Source organism: Lactuca serriola, chromosome 7, assembly GCF_051521515.1.
Source record: "Lactuca serriola cultivar US96UC23 chromosome 7, Lser_US96UC23_V15, whole genome shotgun sequence".
In the NCBI taxonomy this organism is placed as follows: Eukaryota; Viridiplantae; Streptophyta; class Magnoliopsida; order Asterales; family Asteraceae; genus Lactuca; species Lactuca serriola.
In genome coordinates this window covers 87,845,256-87,873,042 of record NC_136414.1, presented here as the reverse complement: position 1 = coordinate 87,873,042, position 27,787 = coordinate 87,845,256, and the positions used below count along the sequence as shown (strand labels likewise).

Genomic DNA, 27,787 nt, shown 5'->3' with positions numbered 1-27,787 from the left:
GTTCCCGGTTCGACCGAACCGGCCGATTCGAACCGGTTTTTAAAACAGTGTTTGTAACAATTAATTTAGAAAGAACTTAAACGTTGAGGATTATGAGTTTATTAATATGGCATCAACGGACCCAATGGTCCTTGTATACTTGGATTGCACAATTTGTTTCAATTAATTTAGAAAAAACAAATTTTATGTGCTTATGCATTGAAAAGGTACATCGTTCTCTTCTGGTTTGCATAAGTCATACCAAGTGAGGAATATCATACATTCACACTTCTAAAAAAAAATTAGCATCATTTTACTGTCTCTATAACACACTAAGATAATATTTCAGATTGGGATGAGATTTAGGTTTACCGACTAAACATTCCAGACAAAGTAAAAAATAAATAAAAATTCCGGAATCCAAAACATGTCCAAAATCTAAAGAACATATCCTAAATACTTATTTTTCATAACGATGAAACACACCCATATCAAACACCTCTCATAGCCGGTTCTACAAAGATACATAACAACATTATCCTCTTTAGACACCCGAACAAATTACCTTAAATCCATAATTCTCATATACACAACTAAAAAGATAATTTTTTTACTTACTACAAGGGTTATTGTAGAAGGGTTGTCAAACGGGTCCCACTAGCCCTCAATATTGAAATTCTAAAATCCAAAAACAAGAGGTTCTCGGACCCACTTATCATGGGCGGGAGGGGCCCACATTGGTGGCATTAAGCTCGGGTTAAAAGTTCATAGACATTACTATTGTTCTCCCCCGGGACCCGTTTGAGCATTTCTAAGCTTTTTCGACTCCCTAAAAACTCGACTCTCTTGACTTCCATATAACTGCACTCTGAAACTTCTTTGCTTGCATATAATGATCGCAACCTATCCGCATGCCTTGAATCCGTATGAATTGCTAACTCGATCTCCAATCTTGACATCTTCTCCTACACCATTAACAAATACCATGAGTGACTTTCAATGATTAGGGTGAGAAGGGCATTTACGTCTTTTGCACATACAAAAGATCGATAGCAAGTCTCTGTCCCACCTTTTTTGCTAGGACAAAGTACATAGTACACAGTACACAGTACAATGGATTATGTCCTGTTGTCATGTCATGTCATGTCATGTTTTACCTGATAAAATGCATAGATGTGATCTAACAACTGCAAACATGTGAACCCTGAATCGCTAAAAAAGGTTCTTGAACAAGGGCCCATTTCGGAGAATCGGTCAACCGGAAAAAGTATAGTGAGGAAATGGTTCTTGAAAACCAACTCGTTCTTCTCACTGCGAAGAAAAAACACCAAATAAAAAGCTAAAAAAACATAACCTATATTCACATAGAAAAAAAAGGGTAAATGCAAGAAATAGCAACATACTTTTGTTTATTCGTGTATTATAGCATCCTCTTTTATTTGAACAACATTCTTATAATGTTATTGGGTAGATTTTTCAAAGTACAACGCTATAACAAACAAATAAACGTTGTAATTTCTTGCCTTTAACAATATAAAAAAAAGTGATTAATTACGTTTCGGAAAGTGGTCGTGAGAAATTCACAAAAGAAGCATCGGATTCTTTTCCATCTTCAAATGGAGGTGACTTGGCATCATCCGTATAAATAGAAGCACTTGATGAAGGTTCAGAAATAGACCAACAAATCGAATCAAGAAGGGTAGTTGGTGTTAATGGTTTTATTGGTGCTTCACATGCCTATCAATGTCATCATAATTCATAGCCAAAAATAAGTTTATTTAAATATTTGATTTCATAAATTAAGCAAAAGGAAAAGACAAAGGAAATTGGATATTAATTAATATTACTTGCATGCGACGATTGCGACGATTTCTAACCCCTTTTTTGGCAAGATTTGCTATATTTTGATTCTCTTCATGATTTGAATTTATTCCAAGGGTTTTTGGATCTTGAGAGCTATTTGGCCTATTACTTTCCTATAAAAAAATAAAATCATCAATTGAACTTAATAGTAGAGGGTATAAAATATTTGTGATAGAATAAAATGGGAGAAACTATAATCAAACATTTAAAAGGGGTTCTTAAATATTTGTTATTCTAAAAAATTGTTTCACTTTTGGATTTTTGCCACAAATGTTTTACATTTTGGCAGATTTAGTCCCTGCAACAAAGGTTTTTGATTTTGACAGATTTAGTCCCTGCAAACAAAGATTTTACATTTTGACAGATTTAGTCCCTGCAAACAAAGGTTTTACATTTTGGCAGATTTAGTCCCTGCAACAAAGGCTTTACATTTTGGCAGATTTAGTCCCTGCAATTTTTTTATTTATAGAAAGGCCCCTGTAAAGTTTTTTTTTTCAAAAACAGTCCATATGTGTAAGATTTTTGTATTTTGGCAGGTTTGACCCCTGTGTACAAAACTAATTACAAAAATTGTCCCCGTTGACTTTTACTTAACTGCTGATAATACATTTAAAAAAAAATTTAAAAAAAAAAAAAAAAAAAAAAGACCCCATTGCATAGCATGGGTTTTTTTTTTTCTAGTTACTTATTAATTCCTATATGTTTATAAATTCTTCATAATTCATTTTTTCCATCTATTTCCTATCAATTTCTCAAATACTTTTCACACATCTTTTATTCAGATAAAAATTTTCAAGAATATGAGAGATGTTATTTATAATTATATATATATACCTTTTGATCACCACCAAATTGAAGATTACCAAGCATCATGCCAATCTGGCGTGCCAGGTCAGCAGACAAATGAACAAGCCTCTGAGGCCTTGTCTCCTTCACAGTCTTCAAAACCCATAGTGGCTGAAATATGACTAATTATTAAAACATAGAATTTAACATTTTATAAAAATGACTTAATTGAAATATATATATATATATATATATATATATATATATATATATATATATATATTTGTTGAATTATATGACTTACTGTAACAAGATAATTGGAGTGACCAAGATACTTTTGAACAGAAGATTCTTCACACACCACATGACTTGCATTGTGACCAGGTAACCATTGTTCCACTAGTGTGCCACCTTGTCCAAATGCTGACTCAGCAACCTACTAAAACCATTTTTTTTTAATCCATACAAGAAATAGCAATCTACTTTTTTAATGTTTTCCAATTTGTAGAAATATAAATTTGTAAAAAAAACGAAATTTGGGGCGAATTCGTAACAAAATTTTAGATTCACACCAAATTTGCAATAAAATTTAAAACTTTGGTCAAAAGTGTAAAATATATCAAAAGGGTGATCTATTCAACCTAAAATAGAAGGTAACCATACAAAAAACATGAGTTAGTTACCCTTTTAAAACATAAAATCGGTTACTTGGCAACTTTAAGACATTCTGAAAAGTTAGTTTCCAAAAAACAATGATAACCCTTTTTCTTATTTAAACGCATTGTACTTTAGCATTTTCCTTAATGGAAAACTACACTTTTAAAAATCTCCTTAATTTATGTATTTGTATGACAATGTAGGATGCTATGAATTATAATAAACAAATTAATGGAAGAACAATGCATTTAACCTTCCATTATTGAACTTTTTAGGTATCGAAAATGAATAAAGATTCATTCAAATACAAATGGGAAAAGTCAACTAGTCAAGAGCACCTTATTTTGGAGTTGTGCAGAAACGTCCCCATCAATATAAAATGATTGACCCGAAAAAACCGAGCCTCTTCTTTTAAGCTCTTCTTCTGATGAAAATAATCTTGATTTTTCAATCATGTTTGGTTGTTTTGCATTTTCAAGCATTACAATAGGAAGACATGAATTTCCACTAGCAAGAATATTCGAATCATCTTTGGGCATATGATTTTCTCCAAGATTCTTTACAACATAAAGTGCTTCACTCAATCTCACTATCCAACAATAAGAAAAGAAAAAAAGTTATATCTTTTTATTCAAACGATAAAAACAATTTCTGCAAAAGGGTTATTCTTTCAGCAACCCCTGAGCTGGCCCACACTGTAATTCAAGTACACAGTGGCCCACTAGGTAGCTGACACAAGATTCCAATGCACATAAAGAATGCATACCTAAAAACATTTTTGAATATTTGAAATATTAAAAGGTAAAAACTTTTACCATTTCTTCTAACACTATCAACAAACCATCCAAGTGTAACAATAAAAAGACCATTTGTGGCTCCATGTTTCAATGCATGCTCAAACTTTCGTCCACCTGAGCTGTAGACACATGTTAAGTAACTTTTTTTTTCAATTAAGTGTTGTTTGGATAAATGATGTTTGAAAAAATGTTTGTGGGAAGTTTGTAAGAAAAGGGTATCGAATTTGAATTTGGAAAGAAAAAGGGTTGAATTGTAAGATTCAAATGTTTCTTTCTATAAATTTGGGAAAGTAGATACAAACAATAGTAGAAACTTGTCCAATTTGCAGCATTTATGTAAAAAGGATGATAGAGTTTTAATTAATGCAACTACAAAAATGAAGAAACAATCACAAGATAACATCAACATCAAGATGAAAAAGGGACAAAAGGAACAAAAGGATATCTGGACCACTAAATGGGTACAGCGTGGATGCAAATGAGGACTATATTGTCCACCCAATCTTTCTGTTGCATCCATGACTTGTTTTCTTGCTTCTGTAAATCAAGATTATGAGGCAAATTAGATCAAAAAAAAAGTTAATCAGATGATTATATGAGCAGCAAGACTTCTACTAACTCATAAGCAAAGATAATCATTTGACAATTGTAGTCAGACGAATCTCTTTTCCCATTCAAATTTATCAATATTCGAAGTAGAAGAGCAGAATGTGAAATACTGATTCGAAAAAGGGGGGTTATTTTGGGTGAAAAGGTCAGGTTTTGTCGAAATTTTGAAATAATGAAGCATTTAAGCGATTATGCATAGCATATTCACAAATTGTCAAGTTCGCAAAGCAAAATTGATTATTTAAGGGCACATAAAACGATAATTAATTGAAATTTGAGTGTATATATGAATGAAATTGAAGATTGGGTTACCTTTGGATAGTCCAGTGACACAAATAACGAGGCCAGAAAAGGGGGAATTTGATGATGAACGAAGGATAGAGACTGAAGAAGAGGAAGTAGAAGGTGACATTACAGGATCTGACGATTGAAGACCTCTGAATGAAGTACTACCCAGTTTACAAGTGATATCTACAAGTAATCTTGAATACGCCTTCTTGGTGATAACTTTTACACCACCATTCCCCACCATCTGATTGCAGTAATCGAACGAGAAATTAGAGATGATGTTCAAGAAAAATCAGCATATTCGATATGGGTTTTCGAATTCACATCAAATATAGCATGGGTTTTAGGATCTGAGCATATAAACGAAAACAAAATTTGAAATGGGTTTCAGGAAAGAAAGGCGGAGTTTTGTACTTTTAAGGAAACAAAAAGGAATGAAGAAACAAATGGGGTATAAAGACGAAGGATTGCCTGTGGCTTCGAGAATGCAGAGATTGTATTTGAAATTTAGGCAACGAACAAAAGACTTCTGGTCAAACTTTGTAAAAGTTTTGCAAAACAAAGTGCCACCACGATGATTTTTCAAGTGATTTTGTCCACTTCTTTTTTCTTCAAATAATTCGAGGAGGAAAAATAGAGAACAAAAAGATATGAAAAGGAATATTAAATTTTGAATTTCCGATACACACATAGTTGATACAACGATAAATAATTGTAAAATTTGTTTTCTTAAAGAGAAAATAATAATCATTTTTTATATTTTTATAAAAAAATAGCAATTAATTTCGCAGTCAATCATATGCAAAAATCCGAATAACTGATAACTTTTATTATATTTTATATTTTTTTGTGAAAAATCAAAACAAATCTCATTTTGGACATCGTTTATTACGAAAATATGTTGTTGACTGTGAAAAATGACATCATCTAAATTAAAATCTACATATTTTAGAGGGTGTTATCATATAAAAGATTGTTTTGTAAAAAAAAAATATTAAACCAATAGTCTGTTTTTTGGAGCAAAATTCACTATATTATCAATTTTTTCAACCTATCCCGGTGTCCGCCTGATAGATGTGTTGATGACATAAATAAGTGATAGCTATATTTGGTTTTTTTCCCTTAGTCACCTATATTTTATTGTGTTCAGTAGGGAATTAACCATAAAAAAGAATTTGATGTTGGAAATGTAACCTTTTTAGCAGGTTTAACATGTTTCATGCCAACATGACAGCCATGACATTTGAATTTTTAGTGTTTTTATGGCAATAAGTAAAGTATTTGAAATTTGCTTATTAAGATCATCTCGAACTTTTAGCATTATCTTGTACATTAAAGTTATAAAGCTACAGGAGTAGACTTATTGTACGCTCGGCACATCCAAGCTGGAATCGGCAAACACCACGTCTTGTCCTCGGAAAGGAGTGCTCAACACCGGAACTCAACTCAGCAAGTAGAAGAACTACGCCAACAAAATACGAGGTGGAAAAAAAGAATACATACAAAGAAATCGTGAAGCTGCTCACCAACGCCTCATGCACGATTATTTTGATGAAAACACAATTTTTCAAGACCAATTTTTTTACGGCGGTTCATTATGCATAAACATTTGTTTCAACGTATAGTCAACGACATTACGAAAGCATGTCCATATTTCCAACAACGTGAAGATGCTAGATGTACATTAGGGTTTACTTATGTACAAAAATACACAACCGCACTTCGCCAACTAGCATATGTTACTTCCCTCGTTGCACTAGATGAGAATCCTAGGATGTCTACACGTACTGCATGAGAAAGCTTTCACAAATTTTCCAAGTAGGTCATGAGATTGTATGGTCCACGGTATTTACGTAAACCTACTTATAGTGGTGTCCGACAATTAAATATTCGTTGTACAAATATACATGGTTTCCCTAGAATGTTAGGAAGCCTAGGTTGCCTCCAATGAGAATAGGTCAATTGCCCGAATTCATATCAAGGTTAATACACTCGAGGTGATCATGGTTATCTATCCATCATACTTGAAGTTGTGGCCTCACAAGATTTATGGATATGACATGTCTTCTTTGGTTCTGTGTTAACATGTCTTTGAGGACATAACAAAATTGCACCATATTCTTCGTTTGTTGTCCATGGAAATTCTTACAGGTACGGGTATTATCTTGTGGACGATGTCTATCTGGAGCGTTCTTGTTTTGTGAAGAAAATATCTTGTCCTAATGATCAAAATAGGTTGAAGTTTAAGGGAGCTCAAGAGAGGGCTAGGAAAGATGTTGAACAAGTGTTTGGCACTCTTAAAAAGCATTGGCATATACTGAAATATCCTGCAATAATTTTTGTTGAGAATAGGGGTATAAGTGAGACGAGCTACTCGTGAGCTACTCGGGATCGACTCGTTAAAAGCTCGACTCGAGATCGAAATAAACAAGTCCGAGTCGAGCTCGAGCCTAGATATGAGGCTCGTTTATTAAACGAGCTCGAGCCGAGCTTCAATCAGTGAGTTCGCAAGCCTAAACGAGCCTATATATAGTATTAATTATTATTAGTTTTATATATTAAAATAAAAAATATTTGAGGAATTAGGGATGTAGGGTATTAGTAAATAAGCTTCTTAATGAGCTTGAGTCGGGCTTAAGCTTATTTAGGCTCATCAGACAAAAAACAAGTTGATCTCGAGCCTAAGCATGTATAATTATTCGCAAGCTCGAGCCTAGCTTGGTACAATAAAGCTTGAATCGAGCCGAGCTCGAGCTCAAGCCCCTCATAACTTAAACGAGCCCGAGTCGAGGCTGGCCAAGCTCGGGTTCGGCTCGGCTCGTTTACACCCTTAGTTGAGAAGAAAATGAGTAAGGTGATGTTTACTTGTATAATAATGCATAATATGATTCTCAATGATGAAGGAAATGCAATATGTGAGTAGAACAAAAACGAGATCGGTATAACGACACAAGCATTTGAGGTTGGATGCAAAGAGTACTTGGCAAGAAAATGAATAATTTGTAATGTTGAGATCCATCATAATCTCTGCAAAAACTTAACGAAACATATTTGGACCGTTGATCACATCGATCTTAATGCGGAACCGGACGATGATTTATAATGTCAATATTCTGATGAAGATGTCTTTTAGATTGAAGTTTTTATTTTTTAAGTGGTTAACTATTTATGTTTGTATTTTTTTTTTTTTTTTCGTTTTGAAGTGTGTAAGGTTGTAAGACTTTAAGTTTTTTAATTATAATTATTATTATTTTAAATTCTAGCAATTAAAAAAATGTTAAATTTTAATTGATAAAAGGTGTGGCAACTCACCCCTCCTAAATGACAAAATGTTGAAGATGTATGACAAAAAATGACTTAACACACCTACATGGCAAAAATTTAGTGTGATATATTCTCGATATATTCTATTGTATCCAATTTTTATAGTATAAAAGATAGTATTCTATTGTATCCAATTTTTATTGTATAAAAGATAGTGTTGATGAATAGTAATATACAGTGTTAGATTTAATATATGTTTGGAGCATTTTTAATGTAAAAGTGAGTTTAGTGTAAAATATTTGTGGGGTTGGAGATGCCCTAAATAGTTATCCTTATACATGTTCTAATCTGTCCAATAAAGTTCTAAAAAACACATTCTGTCAAAATGTTAACTTCGTTCAATATAACCATTGAAATTGTATCCACACAAAGGTTACTTAGTATTTTTATAGGGCTCAATATTGTTTATATACATTTTATTACAACTTAAGCACATTTAAATCCCACAAACAAACATAAAACACAACAATAGGACTTCTTTTGTCTCTTTTAATTCTGATTCAAAAACAAATAAGACACAATGGATGGCTACAAGAAAACAATATCACCTCTTTTCAACAAGAACCACCACAAATTAAAACATTGTTTCATTAGCGGGGGTTAAAAGATATCCATATAATACGGTTTAAGTCGATCGCAAGCAAAATTACAAAACTACCCTTCCACGAGTTTAAATCTTCTTAACCAAACCAAACCACAAAACCACAATAGTCTAAAGAATTGCGACATCTAGGTAATCTCCAATCTGAAAATTAGGTTTACTCGTTAGAAATTCATAAGTCATTGTATGTCTGGACAAACTTTCTAGGGCTATTTTCGATTATACAGATGAGGAGGGCGTTCGCGTCTTTTGTATAAACGAGAAATCAAGAGTGAGTCCTTGTCCCATGTTTTTGAGTGGGACAAGAATCAACACTTTTTATCCTATACTGTTATTGACATCAGTCTCAGTCTCAGTCCAGTACACAGTGTAATGGGAAGGTGCTTTCTTACCTCAAAGCTAAGGCTCCCTAGGGCCTTGCTGCCATCATCTGGTCGTCTTGCATTCGGATAAGACAAGGTTTTTCCAACCTACAAATACAACAAAGTTCAAATAATTTTTTTCAAAATTTGTTTTTCTTTAATGTGAAATGTAAAAAAATAAATAAATAATATAAGGATATGTTTTTTACCTCTTTGATTGTAAAATGACCAGTTTTAGTAGGATATACAAAAGCAAATGACAGCATAGCATCTCTTCTTCTAGCCTCTGGAGCTACCTCCTTTACCTGAAAACCAAAACCAAAAATCAACACAACAAATAGAAATTCCCAATTCCATTCCATTCATTGTGTCATTCCATTCCATTGTATATTTGTATGTAGTATAGTACCAGATCAGTGAGTTCACGAAGTGTAGCATCCATCCATGTATAGATTTGGACTTCATCTTTAGGTTCCTTGCCTCTCACTGCAAAGTCTGTCTGGTTGTGATGACCACCAATCTGTTTGAAATTTGAATTCAAATCAACAAAACTCTTAACTTATAATTTTACAATGAAATCCACAAATAATTTCTTTTTAGGGCATCTCAAATGGTATTCTTGAATCTTAATCTTTCTTACCTTGGTAAAAACTCGAAGTAGCAATGGACAAGTCTGCATGTCAAAGAAAGGAAACGACTTTGTTAATAACAAATTGCACATAATCGCGCAATCTACTCAAGTAATGATGTCAAAACTGAAACATTTTCACTTAATTGTTAACTTTAAATCAAAACTGGCGATGTGAATCTATCTGTGTTTCTTTATGAACCAATGGATGATGATTGTTTTTTCTTACATTGTTGTGACGCTATTATTGTCTCACGAATTTATGAATTTGGATTCGGTTTGTGAAGTATAATCCGCAGAACTTAAATATTAAGTTAGCAATAGATTAACTCATTATCCAAACAGATTATAATTTATAAACATGAAGCATAAAAGTCCTCACAAATATTGCAGGATTCCAAACCCTAAAAAATCTTCGGACGACCAATACAACTCATACACATCAACATTCGCCAATTAAAACCTCACAAACACGATAATACACAAAGGAATGTCGATATCAAGATATGCGGATTAAGAGAGAGATAAATATTGAGAGAGAGAGAGAGAGAGAGAGAGAGAGAGAGAGCAAAACGGAACCTTTTCGCGGTCGACTGGTTCAAATCGAGGTCCGGGTTTACCATGAACAGGAGGAGGACCAGGTGGTCCTCTTGCCGACGGTGGAAGTGGCCTTCCGCCTCCTCTTCTTTGCCCTTCTCCTACTCGTGCTGCCATTGATGAAAATTTTACTACCACTGCACTGCAGACTATCTTTCGCGATTTATCTCTATTCTAGTGACAAAAATCAAATTTCTATATGCATAAAGTTTTTTTTTTTTTTTTAATATTTAGGTAACAAACTTGTTGCAAAGTATAACAACTTAGTTACCTCTGGATATGTAAAAAAAAATAATTACCTAAATATCAACAAAACAAAAAGTAAAAATTAAATTACACGAATGGTTCCTATGGTTTGTAGGAATTTGTGTTTTTATCTCTAACTTATTTTTTTAACTTGGATGGTCACTACTGTTTATTTTTGTTGCGCGTTTGGTTTTATATTACCTAAAAAGACTATTGTGCCCTAATTAATTTATTTTTTAATTAATTTTCTTATTTATGTATTTATTTTTTACATATTTAAAAAAAATTAATAGACCACACATATTTGTATCTCCTTGGATGATCCCTACTGTTTATTTTTAATTAATTTTTTTTAACTCGGATGGTCCCTACTATTTATTTTTGTTACGCGTTTGGTCTCTGTCTTACCTAAAAATACTATTTTTCCCTTATTAATTTTTTTTAATTAATTTTCTTATTTATATATTTATTTTTTATATATTTAAAAAAATTAATATACCCCACATATCTATATCTCCTCACCGTAAACCTGAAACCACATTTGAGAAATTTAAGTTAAGGACCAAAAACATAAATTCTCCCAAACCACAGGGACCATTCATGTAATTTAATTTTTACTTTTCGTTTTGTTCATATTTTGGTAACTATTTTTTTGTACACATCTAGGTAACGAACATGTTGAAAGCGTTCACATCTAGAATTTAACCTGCTATAGCATGTCATAATGGTCATATGTGAACACTTCCAGCAAGTTTGTTACCTAGATATGTACAAAAAAAAGATAGTTATCCAGATGTGAACATACCGAAAAGTTAATTACCTTAGTAAGTCATATTCCCTATAATTCTCATCTCGCTGAAATGTAAATGGTGTTTAGCTAAGCTTTTTAAAACAACTTAGCTTCCATCTAAGAAAGTGTTTGGTTTGGATGAAAATAACTTATTATGGTGAGGAATCATCTTTAATAAATGAAGGGTTTTTTTGTCACGTGTCAATCTCTCATGAGTTTTGACACTTGTCATTTTGTGGTATTTTTGAAATAAATATTATCTACTTATCAATTTTAGATTTGTTTCAATTTTTAAAATAAAAGTCATATACTTATATGTAAAGTATTAAATATCATATATATGATATTAAATTACAATAAATACGTTTATTCATTTCTTATTTCAAAGTTGTACATTAAAAAATATTTTCTATTTACTCTTTAATGTTTGATCTTTTTTTAAATCAACTCGTATAATACACGGGTCTCACACCTAGTCTTCAATAAGTCATTTTTTTATAAGTTATCCTATACTTACTTATTAACTTATAAGCTAATAAGTTATAATCTAAGACCGGAGGGTATGGGTGGGGTTTCCCTCATTTTTTGTGGGTCACGCTATCATTTTCCTCACTTTCCTTTCCGTCACCTAAAACCTAAAGAGTAGGTGGGAAGCTCCCCTCACTATTTTTTTTATTTTTTTTAAATATATTTCATACATATATTATACTCATTTTGTAGGGAATTAAAAACCATGATTTTTGATATATTTTTTATATTTTTTTAGTAGGTATATAATTTTATAAATATTAAAAAAGATAATTAAAAAAAAAAAAAAAAAAAAAAAAAAAAAAAAAACTGGTAAATAGAATGAGGAGAGAGAGTGCGGCACCCCCTCCACCCACCTCTTTCCCGCGCCTCCCTTCCCGCACCGCCGATGTGGTGTTCCTTCGTGCGAGACACTTCCCGCGGCTCTCCCCGCTCCCCATATCGTCCGGCCTAATAAGCAATAAGTTTTTTTGTCAAACGCCCCTGTAGTAGGGATGAAACAAATTTGTTAACGTGGCATAAGATGTATTCGAATTTGTAAGTAACAAAAGTTATCTCCCCATTTTAATAGTAGAATAGCTTTATTTTCTTTTTGTCACGTGTCATCATATAATTAATGTCATGTCACTTACCAACCGATTAATTATTCATTTTAAATTTTAAATTTTAAATTTTAAATTTTTCACTCTAATTACATTAAACTATTAACATTACCATTAGAATAAATATTAAAATAAAATTAATATAGATTATAAAGTCATGAATTTATTTAAATTAATGATTATAGTTTTATATAACTAAAAAATATTTCTTAATTAATAATTTTGATTTTTTACTATGACAGTTTAATTAATTTTGTAACTGTGGTTTCCACGGGTTATAAACTAGTTAAACTAATATATGAAAACAATAAAAATATAAAATAAAGTTCTTAAAAATAGTTTAAGATAGTTAGGCAAAAATAAAAGTTAGAGTAGTCAATGTCGATATTGGAAGGCTCAGAGAAGGGGATGGAAAGCAAGGTCCCTTCACGAACACCACATTAGGTGTCTTGTTGTGATTTTTGGCCATCAAGAGAAAGAGAAGAAAAAACTAGTGAAAATCAAAGTCTCTTATCTTTAAATACTCTCACATATAAGCTTTAATGTAAGAATCCAAAATTTAGAGAGATTTGATTTTTAGAGAGATTTTGACCAAAAAGGTAATTTGGTCGTTTAGAGGAATTTCATTAAATGAGAAGATGTAACTTCATGAAATGAGTTGAGATAAGTCTAAGTCACTTTTATGTGATGGGATAAGTGGGTTCAAGAGAAGACTAATAACAGATAATAAATCTTTGCCATAAGGGTAAAATGGAAATGTTATTTTTTTGGGCCAAGTTTGTGACTTAAGAGATTAATATTGTAATAAGTCAGTCATAAGTGACTTAATGGAGTTTTAGAACTAATCCCCACCTTCGTGTGGATATAAAGATCATCAAAAACGGGTTTAAGATGAAGAACTTATGAGAATTTAAAGATTAGAAGAAAATTTCCCCAAAGCTGGAATGGAATCAGCTAAGGAGCTGTTGTAATGCAGGTTACTACGACACGGAAAGGGTCTTGTCACGGCGAGGCGGTAATTGGACAAAATCTTCATCGTAAGTAGAGGGCAATGTAATTTGCATCTCGGCGTGATGCATGGGTACTCGCAGTGTGGTGGCAAAAGTATGATGTTATTCGGGAAAGGCACAACGACTCGGTTAGATCTTATAATACCATCAAAATGTGACCATCATATTATGTATTAAGACTCTAAGAATAGGAACTTATGGATTTAGATAGTTGATGTTGTAACGTTCGGTTCCCTGGTACGCTTTTAATTAAGTATTTATCTATTTATTTTGAAAGAATGACTCGACGAGTTAGTAGCCATGACTCATCGACTAGAAGGCAGTTTGTACGCGGGGTTTAAGTGAGCTACTCGACAATTCGCCACCCTGACTCGACGAGTAGGATAGGCTGGATGAAACCCTAATCTTTAGCGTTTGCACCCTATTTAAGTATCATATCTGGCCTCCATTCCAGCCTACATCACCTCCAAAACCCTAATCTTGAAACCCGAATCCGCCATAAGTGATCTTGAGCTATTTCTTGCCATTTTGATGGTCATTTGTGCCTTTTGAAGCTTGTGGAAGAAGTATAAGATAGAAGACTCAAGAGGGAAGGAGTAGATACAGGAACTACACTCAATTTGCTACATTTCTGGTAATCAAATTTCCAACTTGATGATTCTTCTCTTAAATCTATTTTTTTTCCATTTTATGAAAGTTTTGGTTCAAGAACCTTCGTCCTTGGAGTCGGGACGTCCCAAGTGGCTTATATCTCAGATCTAGGGTCTAGGAAGGGTTCCATGGCATAAAGGTGCAAACTTTATGACCATGGAAGCCCCATGCAAGCATATGAGCAAGTTTATGGTCTTTTTAGCCCTAAAAGACTATGCATGGAAGGAAAGCTCGGAACTTTATGTGTCCAACAGATGTTAAAACCCTAGATCTAGGTTTGTATGCGTGGATTTGAGATTCTATGGCCTTTTGGACAAGATCCATGTCTTATAGGAATTAGGGTTTTGTCTAAACCCTTTTAGAAGAGTTATGGATGGGTAAAGTTGGAAACTTTACCCATTGAAAGGCCTTTTCCAGTGGGCAAATGAACTAAGAACCTTGGATCTAGAAGATAGGGGCTTAATCTGTTAAGATGGCCAAACAGACAGAAGGATTCGTCGATTCCATAAGGGAACTCGACGAGTCGTGTCGTGTTGTCCTGATTTCAGTTAGTAGAACTCGACGAGTCGGTAGAGGGACTCGACGAATGGACGAGCCAAGTCGCGACTGAACAGCTCGATAGGACTCGACGAGTCGGTGGAGCGACTCGGTGAGTTGAGTCGCGATTTTAGGATTTCTGAGTTATAGAACTCGGCGAGTCGAAAGGTTGACTCGGCGAGTTGGTCAACTTAGAATGATGACTTTGACCAGGGGTAAAATGGTCATTTTACCCTATGAAGATTTATCAATTTTTTTTATTAAGTGTTATTATGGAATTTATAGCCGGAGAGTCGCCGGAGCAGCAGACATGGATTTCTCACGCGAGTTTTCAGCAGTCAGTCGTACGAGGTGAGTTTCCCTTCAGTAGGAACGGGTCTATGGCACCAAGGTCGGCCCATAGTATGATATGTTAATAGTTGAGTGCGGGGGAGGCCCATATCTCATAGTAGCTGAGTGTGGGCGGGGCCCGTATCTCACAGTTTACTTAGTTATAGATATATGCCTGACCGATAGATTTAGTTATACTTGATGTCTCTGTGATACTTGTATGTTTGTTTAGTAGTTAAGTGTGGGCGAGGCCCGTATCTCATAGCAGCCGAGTGTGGGCAGGTCCCGTATCTCGAAGTATTTGAGTATGTGTCACACCCCCAAACTTGAACGGCGGAAACGTTCGGGGGCGGAGGACATCATTTTCAGTATCATAACAATTGCATAGTAAGGAAAGTACACACCACCATATATATAATTTATAAAGTTTACATGATTGTATTGATTACATGTTCAAAAGTTAAATACAAAATCATGTTCCAAAATAAGTTATTAACGCCAAAGCGCTAATGCCCAAAAGTTGTTGCAAACCTCGCTTAGCGGTTTCCTGAGAATATGAGTTATTTCAAAGAAAAAGTGTCAACAATTAAGTTAGTGAGTTCATAAGTAGTGATTTGAGTAAATGTATGTCATTCGAAAGTTCGTGTATGTTTTCTAGAAAATCTGATATTTTCTTATAAATGTATGAAATGAGTGTGAATGATCGTTGTATAAATTGTATGTATTTGAACCAGGAAAATCTCTTATTTTCCTAAAAGTGAAATGTAGTCTCAAATGACCGAGACTGTAACCTGTAAGCAACTATGTCATGCTCAAAATAATGATGTATAGTCTTATTATAAAACAAAATTATAAGAAGATTGTATTTGTAAATGAAAAGGACTGCAATAGTCACTTTTCCCGTGATAACATAATACCATAATAATTGTCTATCCAGTGAGTTTTCATAATTGTACTATGATGGGTTTGCCTGAGCGACGTTCTTCAGGCGTCGAAACGATATGACACTTGTCACCCCGGGGACTGTAGCTAACAGTCAGGGTGCGGGAACATCAGTCCCGTATAGATCTATACACACTTATCACGCTCTCCATACAGGAGACTCTAGTTATGAAACAGGACTTTCTAGTGGTACCTTGATAGGTATAGTGAAGACGAATGACTCACGGATTCTCAATTAAGTCACGTATTAGAAATGAATATATTTGATCCTGAAATGATTACCCTTTTCCACAATATTGACAAAGGCATAATAATGATTTATATGTCCTTGTGAAAACAAAAACGATGTAGTAGAAATGTTTGCCCTTGAAATGATAAAGTACGCACATTTATAAATAAAACATATTTCTATTTATAAGTCATGTTGTATCCCAATAGGGTAAAGTGGTGTAGATGTTTGCATGTTAACAAATCCATATGATAGTTATAAAAATATCATGCAATGTATAACAAAAGATCGATGTTTTCCTCACGTGAATAATTGTGTGTTTACTTGTATTCCCCCCCCCCCCCTAAAAGTGTTTAAAAACATTTCAAAAGCATTTAAAAGTTGTAGTGATAGGGGTATGAACTCACTTGGTTGAAGTGGTAGTTTGAAGAAGGCAAGACTAAACTTGAGCAGAACTTTGACTGGAAGAAAGTTGATTTCTCGGTAATCTCAAGAGCGTCGAGACTTGCGTCGTGAGCTAGCGGTGATACCAGGGCTTCGAGGTAGCTTAGAGGAGCTTAGAGAGGTGTACGATGGTGAAAGAGTGGAGAGAGAAGCAACCAAACCCGAACCCTAGCCTCCCTTTTATACTTGTTAGGATTCATGTTCCCTATGGGAACGCAGGGCGTTCCTACGTGCGTCATGGCTTACGAACTCATGACTCGACAGACGGATGGGACTGGCTCTGTGCCTCGAACGCCTTGAACGCAGGGCGTTCCCTCAGACCTGCCTCAGATTTTGCGCCCCGATCTTGTAAACTCTGTAACTTTTGCGTACGAGCTTCGTTTTCGACGTTCTTTATATGCACGCGAAGATGAGAATATGCTCTACAACTCTCATTTAGACTTTGTCGGCTAATTTTGATTTATTTTTAATAGTATATTTTTAACGGGTCGGGACCGGGAAAATCCGTTAAAAATCCATAACTTCTTCATCCGACATCCGTTTTCGTCTGTCTTTTTACCGTTGTACTACTATTGACGATATCTTCGATTCTCGTTTAGGTCGTGTCGGCTAGAAATCGCTCGATCTCTATTTTGAGTTTTTAGTTGTCTACCGCTATATTCGAAACTTCGAAAAATCATAACTTCCTCATACGAAGTCAGATTTGGACGTTCTTTTTATGTATGTTTTCGGTTAATGATATCTACAACTATCATTTAGATACTTAAGGCTAAAAAGTATTTTATTGGATTTCGTATTTTATGCTTAATAGTGTTTAACCGGTTTTGTTGCGGATCTTTGATTGGTCATAACTTCTTCGTTATAACTCGGATTTTAGTGTTCTTTATATTTCTAAAAACCTTTTTACGATATCTACCACTTGGTACATCCCAATTATGGTTTCTAAATGGATTATTTTTGACCTAATTTTGGTTGGTGTTACAGTATGGGTGGGGCCCGTATTTCAGAGTCAGCGGAGTGTGAGCGGGCCCCGTATCTCCATGAGTGTGGGCGGGGACCGTATCTCTTAGTTGCATGTTATATGTGTATGGTATGTGGTAGTTTGGGGGAGCTCACTAAGCTTCGTGCTTACAGTTTTCAGTTTTGGTTTCAGGTACTTCCACTAGCAAAGGGAAGGGATCGGGATGATCGTATGGCACACACAACAGTTTTCAGCCTGGTATTTTGATATGAGATTTTGACATGAGATTTTAATATGTGACAGATATTATGATACTTTATGATACATGATACACGATTTTGTTTATGACTATGGATGATTTATGGTTTTAATAATGATTTGAAAACAAAATTTTTAGACCGTATTTTTGGAATGTTTCAGATGTACCTAAAGTAGAGTCACACGAACTGACTTTACCATCTTCAAGATCCTTCAGGTATTTTGGGCAGCTTCATTTCCAATGTCCATTCAATTAGCACTAGAAACAAATGGACCCATTCGGGTCAACATATGGAATGATCTCAGAATGAGTCTTTCTCTTTGTCATACGATCAAACGCTTCGACCTTGGCTGATCCCTTTCGATTGGGAAGAGAAAACTTTTCTTGATCACCAATTTCACCATTGTCAATGTCCATGGAAACCTTGGAATTAGCCCCTATAAGCATTTCTGCTTTAGTTGTGTTCTTAAGCATTTCTGCTTCAACAGCCATCAACATATATGTCAAATCAATTAGGGTCACATCGAGATTCCTCATATGAAAGTTCCCAATGAATTGACCATATTACTTTGGAAGCGGAAGAAGAACCAAATCAGTGGCTTGTTCCTTTGGGAATACTCACCCGTCATTTCCAAATTGTTAATGTACAATTCCATTTTCAGAACAACGTACATAGAATTTCCATTTTTGTGTTTAATGTCAATCGGGATTGAGTAGTTTCATATGTTTTAACTTGAGGAAAACGTAACGTTGGGAGAGTCACATGAGGAAGAGGCAGAAGAGTTAAAGGAGGACGATGTCCAATTCCATCATTACCTAAAGAGTGGAAGACATTTTCACCTTGATCAAAATGTGGAAGACCATCTCCAGAAGATTGAGGAAAAACAATTCCAAAAGAACGAGGAAGACCATTTCTATCTTCATAAGACATCTAAAGTGGGAAAATAGAGAATTCAAGTTAGTTGATTTTAATCCTTAATTATAAACCCATAATTTAAATTAAGGCTAGGATCCATATTTTCATTTCGTAATATGAAGAAGGATGTCGTAGTCATATCACAAAACTATTTTAAATAGGTAGAAACATTTCACCAATTTCAATTCACATGAAACTCCTAGATCTTTTGAGATTCAATAAATCTTATCAATGACATGTTTAATCTTAGATTATGCTCTTACCAATTATGACTAGGATGCCAATTATCATAATTAAGATATTAATAACCATGCAAACCCACTCAAACACACTCGATCGATTTATAATCTCCATTGATGTGTTGGTTAACCACACACACGCCATCAACAATTATAAACACGAGTTGTTTCATCATTTCATCTTTATAGTCCCAAATTAGTGTGTCGGTTAACCATGCACACTTGTAACACCCGTTTTCCAAGACGAATCGAATTAGGGTTTCAACGAGTCAAAGGTTGGATTTGATGGGTTTTGAGCATAACATACAATCCTATGTGTGCATGCAACCCTAATGAAGATCTATGTTCTCTCTAATTGAATATATAATAGGAACAACCAAGTGTAAACTCTAGATCTATAAGGAATAATTGAAAATCACATAAGAAGGGTTATGATACATACCTTTAAGATTGTCATTGTAAATAATCTTGAATCCTTGCTTGAAAGACCTTTGGTAGCAAGCACCATAAGTGTCGCGCCTCTAATGGTTCACAAACAAACCTAGCAACCAAGGAAAACTATAGAGAGAGAGAGAGAGAGGAGAAGCCTAAATTTTGTCCAAGGCACTTAGAAAGAAGTCTTGGCCAAAATTCTACCCCAAGGAGGGTTTATATAGGTGTTAGGAAGGTATTGGATTAGGCATGTATCTCCAAGATAACCCAAATCCGTTTACTTCCTCCCTAAGGCATCCAAGGCACCCTTAGAGCCCAAGGAAACCCTAGAGACGCTCTATATTTCGTTCCCTCCTCTTTATCGAGGTTATATAATTGCCCAATGTTCAACTATTGAACATTGTCACCTTTAGTCCCTGCACATTTAATTATTTCCTTTAACCCCAAAATTAATTCCAAATTAATTTATGATCAAATATTAATTCAACAATATGATTTCTAATTAATATATTATTTCCATAATACATAGGGGGTGACAATTGATGACACGACACGACAAAAATACACGAAACGAAACGAAATTGAGACGAAACTAAAATTCGAATTCGTGTTCGTTTCAAGTGTAAAAAACACGACATCGTGTCGCGTCGTGTTCGTGTTGAAAATTTGACACGAAATCGACACGATTTAACTTTTTTTTTGTCGTGTTTGTCGTGTTTTTCGTGTTATGTATGAATAAATATTAATTAAATACATTGATTGTTATTTCATGTTATCTTTTTCGTTTCGTGTCGTGTTTGTCATTTTTTTATCGGTTCGTTTTCGTGTTAGTTAAAAAAACCCGAGATCGTGTCGTGTCGTGTTCGTGTTACATAAAACCTTGTCGTGTTGTGTCGTGTCAGACTAAAACACGACACGATAGCCCGATTTGCCACCCCTAATAATACATTAATAAATCATTTATTTTGATTTCTAATTAATTTATTAACCAAGTAATAAATTAATAAATCATTATTCTCTCTCTAAAAACTATCATATTCAATTGCCAGGTTTTGAAGGCAACCCAAAAGTATTGTGTTACTATCAATTCAAGTATATAACAATTATAGTTATGAGCTTGGACACTTAATCCAACAGTCTCCCACTTGGATAAGTCTAATAACTATAACTGCCAGTATAACTACCAAATTGATCAACAGATTGTAGCTACCAAAAGTCGTTGTCGAACTCTGACCCAGTCAGTGACGTGTCCTTAGATAAGTGATCAAATATTCCTCCGTTCTACAAGATACCGTATGGACATGAGACATGGATCTTAATTAATCTATATGTCCAAGATTTGTTTCCCGATTTCCGATTTATGACGACTGATATCGGACTACTAATTAAACACATCAATTTAGTCCAGGTTTGGCCAAGCGCTTTAGATGTCATCATCAAATCATCGAGGGGCCCACAGATATTGCTTTTCCCGTTAGGGCAAAAGTAACGGATAAAATTCGACTTATATGCTTGTACTGTTCACTCATCGAATCACACACAACAATACATTTTATAACATCAAGTTAGTGATGCATTTACGTATTATCAATGCACAACTGACTTGTAAACAACAACTCATATATCTCTGTTTCAAGAATATAAGATATTATCATCTCAAAATTACTCGTGATAAAATCCATGAAATAATTCTCTGAGCGTGGGTTTATCCAATACTTAAATTCCCCATTTCAAGTACTCATGAACATTGCAGCAAAACTATTGTTATGTCTAATTTCCATAGTTTTTCTACAATTCAATTCATGACAATCTTAATTCACTACTTACTTCCAAAACTACGATCGACTGTGGATGTTTGAATAATCCAATTATTCGGGAAGTAAAACATGTGAAATGAAACACAATAATAACCTAATTAACTATGGTCTCAAAACTATTGAATATAAATAAAACACTTATTATTTAATCACCATATTAATTAGACTTTATTAATTGTATAATGTTTCGATTGATCAACTAAACACTTGAATTAAACATCAGTCATGACATGTTATAAACATGCACACTATGTCTCTCTATGGTCCTTCCTTTGTGAACAGATCAATTGGACATTATTCCAATGATGCTCATTTCACAATTTCAAATTATTGTTACTATTAGATGTGTCGGAATTCAACTTTACATGCAATATCCTTTTGTGATGTCGTTGCTACAAAGTCACATAGACTTTGCCAATGATATTACAAAAAATGTTCCATTGAAACTTTGTTACTAAAACAATTTCATGGTAACGAAGTCTCAAATTCAAGATACACTCCTTGAACATCTTCCTAGCATTAAAGTTTCTAACTCACATGAGGATTTTAATAACCAACTCCCCCTATGGAAACACTTTCATATTCCCACATGACTACAAATTTTGAATAAGAATTAATTCTGAATAAGAATCACCTCCACTCAGAATTATGTCAATATGGTCCTTCTCATCAATACTATACTTCCAACCATCCACAAGCAACCAATCCTTTGGTATAACCTCAAAATGTTCTTGATAGTTGTTTAACAACTTTAGTCATACCAAGTTCTAGTCCTTTTCCCTCTTAATGCCCTAGGCATTTGGAAAATCAGAACAGGTGATTATCATAGCATATGTAATCAATCCTATATCTGAAGCATATGGGATTTGATACATAATGTCTTACATAAAGACATGATATTTGATCAGTCTCTTGCTATAATATTTCCATATATTGAAGTTCCCATGTTGAATCATTTCAACATGATATTCATATATGTCCATGACTAAGTTCTTTCAACCTTTCAATCTAAACTTTTATATTTGAAATGAAGTATAAGTACCTTCTCCCCTAAATCCTTTTGTAGCGAAACAATTCCCAAACTTTGCAATTTGCAAATTTGAAATCTTTGTTTCCTACAACTAGTATTGCCAACCTGCAATACTTAGCATAACAATTATTCTCCCATTAGCATAACAATTATGCTTTCATTTACATAACAATTATGCTCCCACAAGCTTTGACATATACCCAGAAATCAACTGGACTTCTAAATATCAATACTCTTGACTTTCTTACTGAAGTATAGATTTATGATGCTTCGATAAGTCTCCATCAAGACTTCTCAAACTTATATACCTTCATTAGATAGCATATGTGTGTGTTTAAACCCTTTCAGAACTTTTAGCTATAAGTCCTGAACGTTCAAATTATTTCTTTCCATTTCACACAATTCAAGGGATGCCGTAATCAGATGCGAATTAGAGAACACAATTATCACAACTGCTAACCATAACGATATTAATCATATTTAAAATCTACTAGCGAAAGTGTTTCCTCATCATCATTTTCATGAATTAGAGCGAAACCTTTTGCCACCTGGATTCTATGGTGTATGCGTTTCTATTCATGTGAATTTATCAATTACAACCTACAATCATAAGACAAGGTTTAGAACAAAACCAAACTGAATTTTGCTTATTCTTAATTTCTTTGCTTTCTAGTAGCACAAGGGCCTACTAGTGCTTCCAAGTTGTTAAGCAGTTCATCCAATTTGATCGATGTATCTTCACTGACCAACATGCTCTGCCTTTTGCAGTCAAATGAGAACCATAAAACCTAATAAGCATTGCCAACTCAACTGGAAGATGCACATAAACAAGAATATGTCAAATTAACACTATAGGTTATCAACCCCAGGTCGTGTGCTAGTGATTACTAGAAGGTTTATTCTTAATTGACTCCTGAAACTCTTCAAGATCAATAAGACCCCCATTGACTTCTTGACATATAAGTTTCTCTCTCAAGGAACAATCATTGATTAGCAAGAAACACATATTCAAAAGTTAGTATGGATTCCTGACAAGAAAACACTTCATAGAATTGGTCTTAGCTTATCATTTGTTTTAACCAAAACATCACAACTACCAATTCTAAATGTGCTAGAGTAAGAAAATATAATTACTCCACATTTCATGAGGTGTTATAAACCTAATTAGTACGAAACAAGTTTCAAGATATGATTTGTAGTTACTAGAGTATGACTCTAAAATTTTGATTGGAAATGAAGTATGGCTCATCTCTTGATCGAACCATTTCCACATTATCTAATTCCTCTTCTTAGTCAAACAATTACTCTAAGATGATCTTCGAGGATCAATTGTGACATAGTTCCATAACCATTAAGACGATCATAAAACATGATACTAAAGTACTCTCCTTTCCTTTCAAATTGGAGAAACGTTTATCTTTCTGCCTAACAGATTCTTCTTATTCGTTCTACTACTCTTTGCGAACTTTTTAAAGTGTTATAATTATGCTTAATCTTATAAACACAACCATATTTACTGAAAGCATCAACAAATCATGACGAATAAAGTTATCATCCTTTGTGGGGGATCTGAATAGTCCACATCAACGTGTACTAGATCCTTTAGTCATTCAGTTAACTCACATAAACATGTGATCAACAAATTAGTCATAATTTTCCAATGATCAAGATTTTCATACATCACACAATTCGAATTGTATAACTTCAAGTTTCTATCCAATTGAAACCTGGGTGATGAGAATTCCTTTTCACTTGGTTGATTATGACATTTCCACAAACGATATAATTAAGAATTAATCCACATTTAACATTGCTAATAATATAAATGTGACCACCGATTTTTCATAAATGCCATTGTAAGGAAACATTAAGTAGACCACATAAAAACAAAATTTCACTTTATTGATAATGAGTTTTGTCCTTACAATACCAATATATGAAAACTATGTTTCTAGATATTTCCTAAGCAATCTATCATAACTCCTAAGCAGGAGCTAAAAAATCTAATCATCGAACTATGCGACTGAAATCCATCTCTCACGATCAGATTCAACTTACTCTTCTTAAGCTTCCTTTGTTCTTTTAGATTCTACAAAACATCAAAATGTGACTGTCACATCACACATTTAGAATCTATGAATAGGAACTTAATAAAATAATGAAGTTATATAGTGGATGTACCTGAAGTTGAGTCACACAACTTGACTTTAATATCTATAAGATCTTTTAGGTAGTATGAGCAACTTCGCATCCAATGCCTCTTCAATTGGCAATGGAACGCATAGACCTTTTGGTATGGAACTATCTCATAATTAGCTTTTCTCTTTACCATATGGTCAAACGGTTTGACCTTAGTTGATCTCTTTCCATTGGAAAGAGAAACTTTGTATGGACTACCAATGTTGTCGTTGGCAATTTCCATGGAAATTTTGGAGACAGATCCTTCAAACATTTTTGCTTGACTTGTGCTCTTAAGCATTTATGCTTCAGCAGCAATCAACATATATGTTAGAGCAATTTGGATCACATCATGTTCCCTCATATAATAGTCTTTAATGAACTGACTATATGATTCAGAAAGCGAACCAAGAACCAAGTCAATGGACAGCTCCTTTGGGAAAACGACACCCAACATCCCCAATCTGTCAATGTGCGATTTCATTTTCAGAACATGCGCACATACAGACTTTCCATCTTGATGTTTACATGCCAATAGGGCTTGAGTAGTTTCGTACTTTTCAACTTGAAGAAGACATGACTTAGGGATAGTTACTGGAGGAGGTGGAGGAATAGTTAGAGAATCTGATGGGTTTTGAGCATCCTAACACTCCTATGGTGTATATACAACCCTAGAAAACTTGGATCTATGTTTTCTCTAATATTCATGCAAATAATAATTTTCCAAGGTTTACATCCTAACTAGCATGGCATGGGGTACTTGTAATACAAAAACTAGTTTATGACATACCTTTGTAGTTGCTTGGATTCCTTAAGACTTTGTGCGCCTAGCACCTAAAATGTGATGCCTCAAATGTTTCACACAGTACCACAACTCTTGCAATAAATTGAGAGAATAACACTTTGATCACAAAACCGGCTAGCCCTCCTTGTCTTCCAATAGTGTCGATTTTGCTTACCATGGGGTTCATTATATAGTGTGTCACATGTAGGGTTAAACCCTAATGTACATGACTTTTCATTTCCTCCATGATCCATGGGTTTTAACCTCCATGGAGTATCCATGGAGCACCCAATGGGTCCTAACCCAATCTAGTGAATCATGGACCATAAGCCCATTATATAAGAATGAATGATTTACAAATCAATCCCCATATATCTAATTAGTCTCTTTTTTTATCACAAAATTAATTCCAAATTAATTCTTGATCAATACTAATTAAATAATATGATTTCATATTAATATATTCGAACTTATATTAACAAATCGTAAGTGTCCTTTTCTCATTTTCTCTATCCAACAGTTGAGATGTCGATGCAACCCAAATGGACCATGCCAAGTTGGGTCAAGTACATACTAAATATAGTTATGGACTTAGACACCTTATCCAACAGTCTCCCACTTAGATAAGTCTAATAACTATAGGTATAACTTCAAGAACCGATCGGCAATCGTAGCTCTTTCAAAGTCTCGCGGAACTAAGATGATGATGCGCCATTTAAGATAAGTGATCATATAATCCTCTGTTCTAGATATCAGCCGGTCGAATACATGGAACAATATCATATTTATTGTCCAACAGTTTGTTTCCCGATTTCCGATTTGTTTGACATAGAGCTAAATTGAACACATCAATTTGGTTCTGACTGGGCCCGGTACATAGGTCAAAACAGAATCATGGAGGGTCCTAGATATCGCTTCTAATCCTCCAAGGACTAGAAGAAACAGATAAACTTCGACTCATATGTTTGTACTAACTACTTGTTGAATTATACACAAAAGCATGTTTTATAACATTGAGTTACCGATGCGTTTTCGTACAATCAATGCACAACCAACTCATAATCAACAATTCATATCTCTAGGTTTGAATACTTATATGATGTTACTGTCTCACGATCACTCGAGATAAATTCCATGAAGTGATACAAGTGATCGTGGGTTGAATCCAATACTCAGAACTTATGAGTACTCATTAATGTTGTAGCAACTTTTGCTACGTCTAACATCTTAGACATCTACAAGCCCAATTCATGACAATCTTGATTCATATCTACTTCCAACATATGACCGACTGTGGAGAGTTTGAATAACCTAGTTATTCGGGAAGTCAAAACATGCAAAGTTGAAACACAAGAATAATACTAATCCTTTATGGCCCCAAGCACCTTTGAGAGTAAATAAAACACCATATTGATTACTCATTATTCATTGTATAATGTTTCAAATAATCAACTTTATACTTGAATCAAAACAATAGTCATGCCATGCTCCAAGCATGCACATTATGTTTGTCCACACAATAGTTATGACATACGCCAAGTATGCTCACTATGTTTGTTTGTGATCCTTAGTTTGTGAAATAGACCAATTGAACATGATTCCAATTATGCTCTTTTCACAATCCCAAATCCTTACCACAAATGTAAGAATACAATATTCTTTGCCATTTACTGAAATCTGTTAGATTCTAAACTTATATGCATTGATCCTCTCGTAATGACTGTGCACAAAACTCATAGAGACTCGTCAACAGACATTACAAAGTATTTCAATGGAGATCAATTCCATGGAAAACAAAGTCTCAAATTCAAAGTACATTCCTTTGAATATCCTTCTTGCATTAAGTTTTTCTAATCTTACACGGATTTAATGAATATCTTCTTCCAATGGAAACATTTCCACATTCTCATTTTGACTATGACTTCTGAACAAGAGTTGCCTCTTTTCAGAATATGTCCACATTCCTATTTTGACAATCACTTCTGAACAAGAGTTGCCTCTTTTCAGAATATGTCATAGGGTCCTTTCAAAATTAACATTATACTTCTAATTGTCCATGAGCAACCAATCTTTGGTAAACCTCAGATTGTCCTCGACAATTGCTTAATCATTTTCGTCATATCCATTTCTAGTCCTTTTCCCTCTTAATGCCCTAGGCATTTGGAAAATTTAGGATGGATGAATATTATAGCACATGTAATCGATCCTATACCCGAAGAATATGGGACATGATTCATGATGTCTCACATAAAGACATGATCCTAGACCAGCCTTTTGCTACACTATTTTTTTTTGTTTGCCATGTTTTCATAATTCGACTATGAAGAGGGATGTCATAATCATAATCGAATTTTGAGAACGCAATATATAT

General features: G+C 34.1%; 2 protein-coding genes across 2 annotated transcripts; both read right to left on the bottom strand.

Moving 5' to 3' along the window:
* Positions 1 to 361: 361 nt before the first annotated feature.
* On the bottom strand, positions 362 to 5,524 carry LOC145061710 (BRCT domain DNA repair protein). The gene is made up of 10 exons (XM_079009252.1): positions 5,004 to 5,524; positions 4,528 to 4,619; positions 4,101 to 4,203; positions 3,624 to 3,874; positions 2,933 to 3,064; positions 2,677 to 2,799; positions 1,827 to 1,955; positions 1,535 to 1,716; positions 1,137 to 1,290; positions 362 to 944 (listed from the first exon to the last, which is right to left on the bottom strand). Exons 1-10 carry the CDS (start codon positions 5,221 to 5,223, stop codon positions 726 to 728), a joined length of 1,605 nt encoding a protein of 534 aa, XP_078865378.1. The 5' UTR covers positions 5,224 to 5,524; the 3' UTR covers positions 362 to 725.
* Positions 5,525 to 8,875: 3,351 nt separating this feature from the next.
* On the bottom strand, positions 8,876 to 10,668 carry LOC145063393 (histone deacetylase complex subunit SAP18-like). The gene is made up of 6 exons (XM_079010996.1): positions 10,474 to 10,668; positions 9,907 to 9,939; positions 9,676 to 9,786; positions 9,476 to 9,571; positions 9,297 to 9,374; positions 8,876 to 9,048 (listed from the first exon to the last, which is right to left on the bottom strand). The coding sequence occupies exons 1-6, from the start codon at positions 10,606 to 10,608 to the stop codon at positions 9,016 to 9,018; spliced, it is 486 nt and encodes a 161-aa protein (XP_078867122.1). The 5' UTR covers positions 10,609 to 10,668; the 3' UTR covers positions 8,876 to 9,015.
* Positions 10,669 to 27,787: the final 17,119 nt, after the last annotated feature.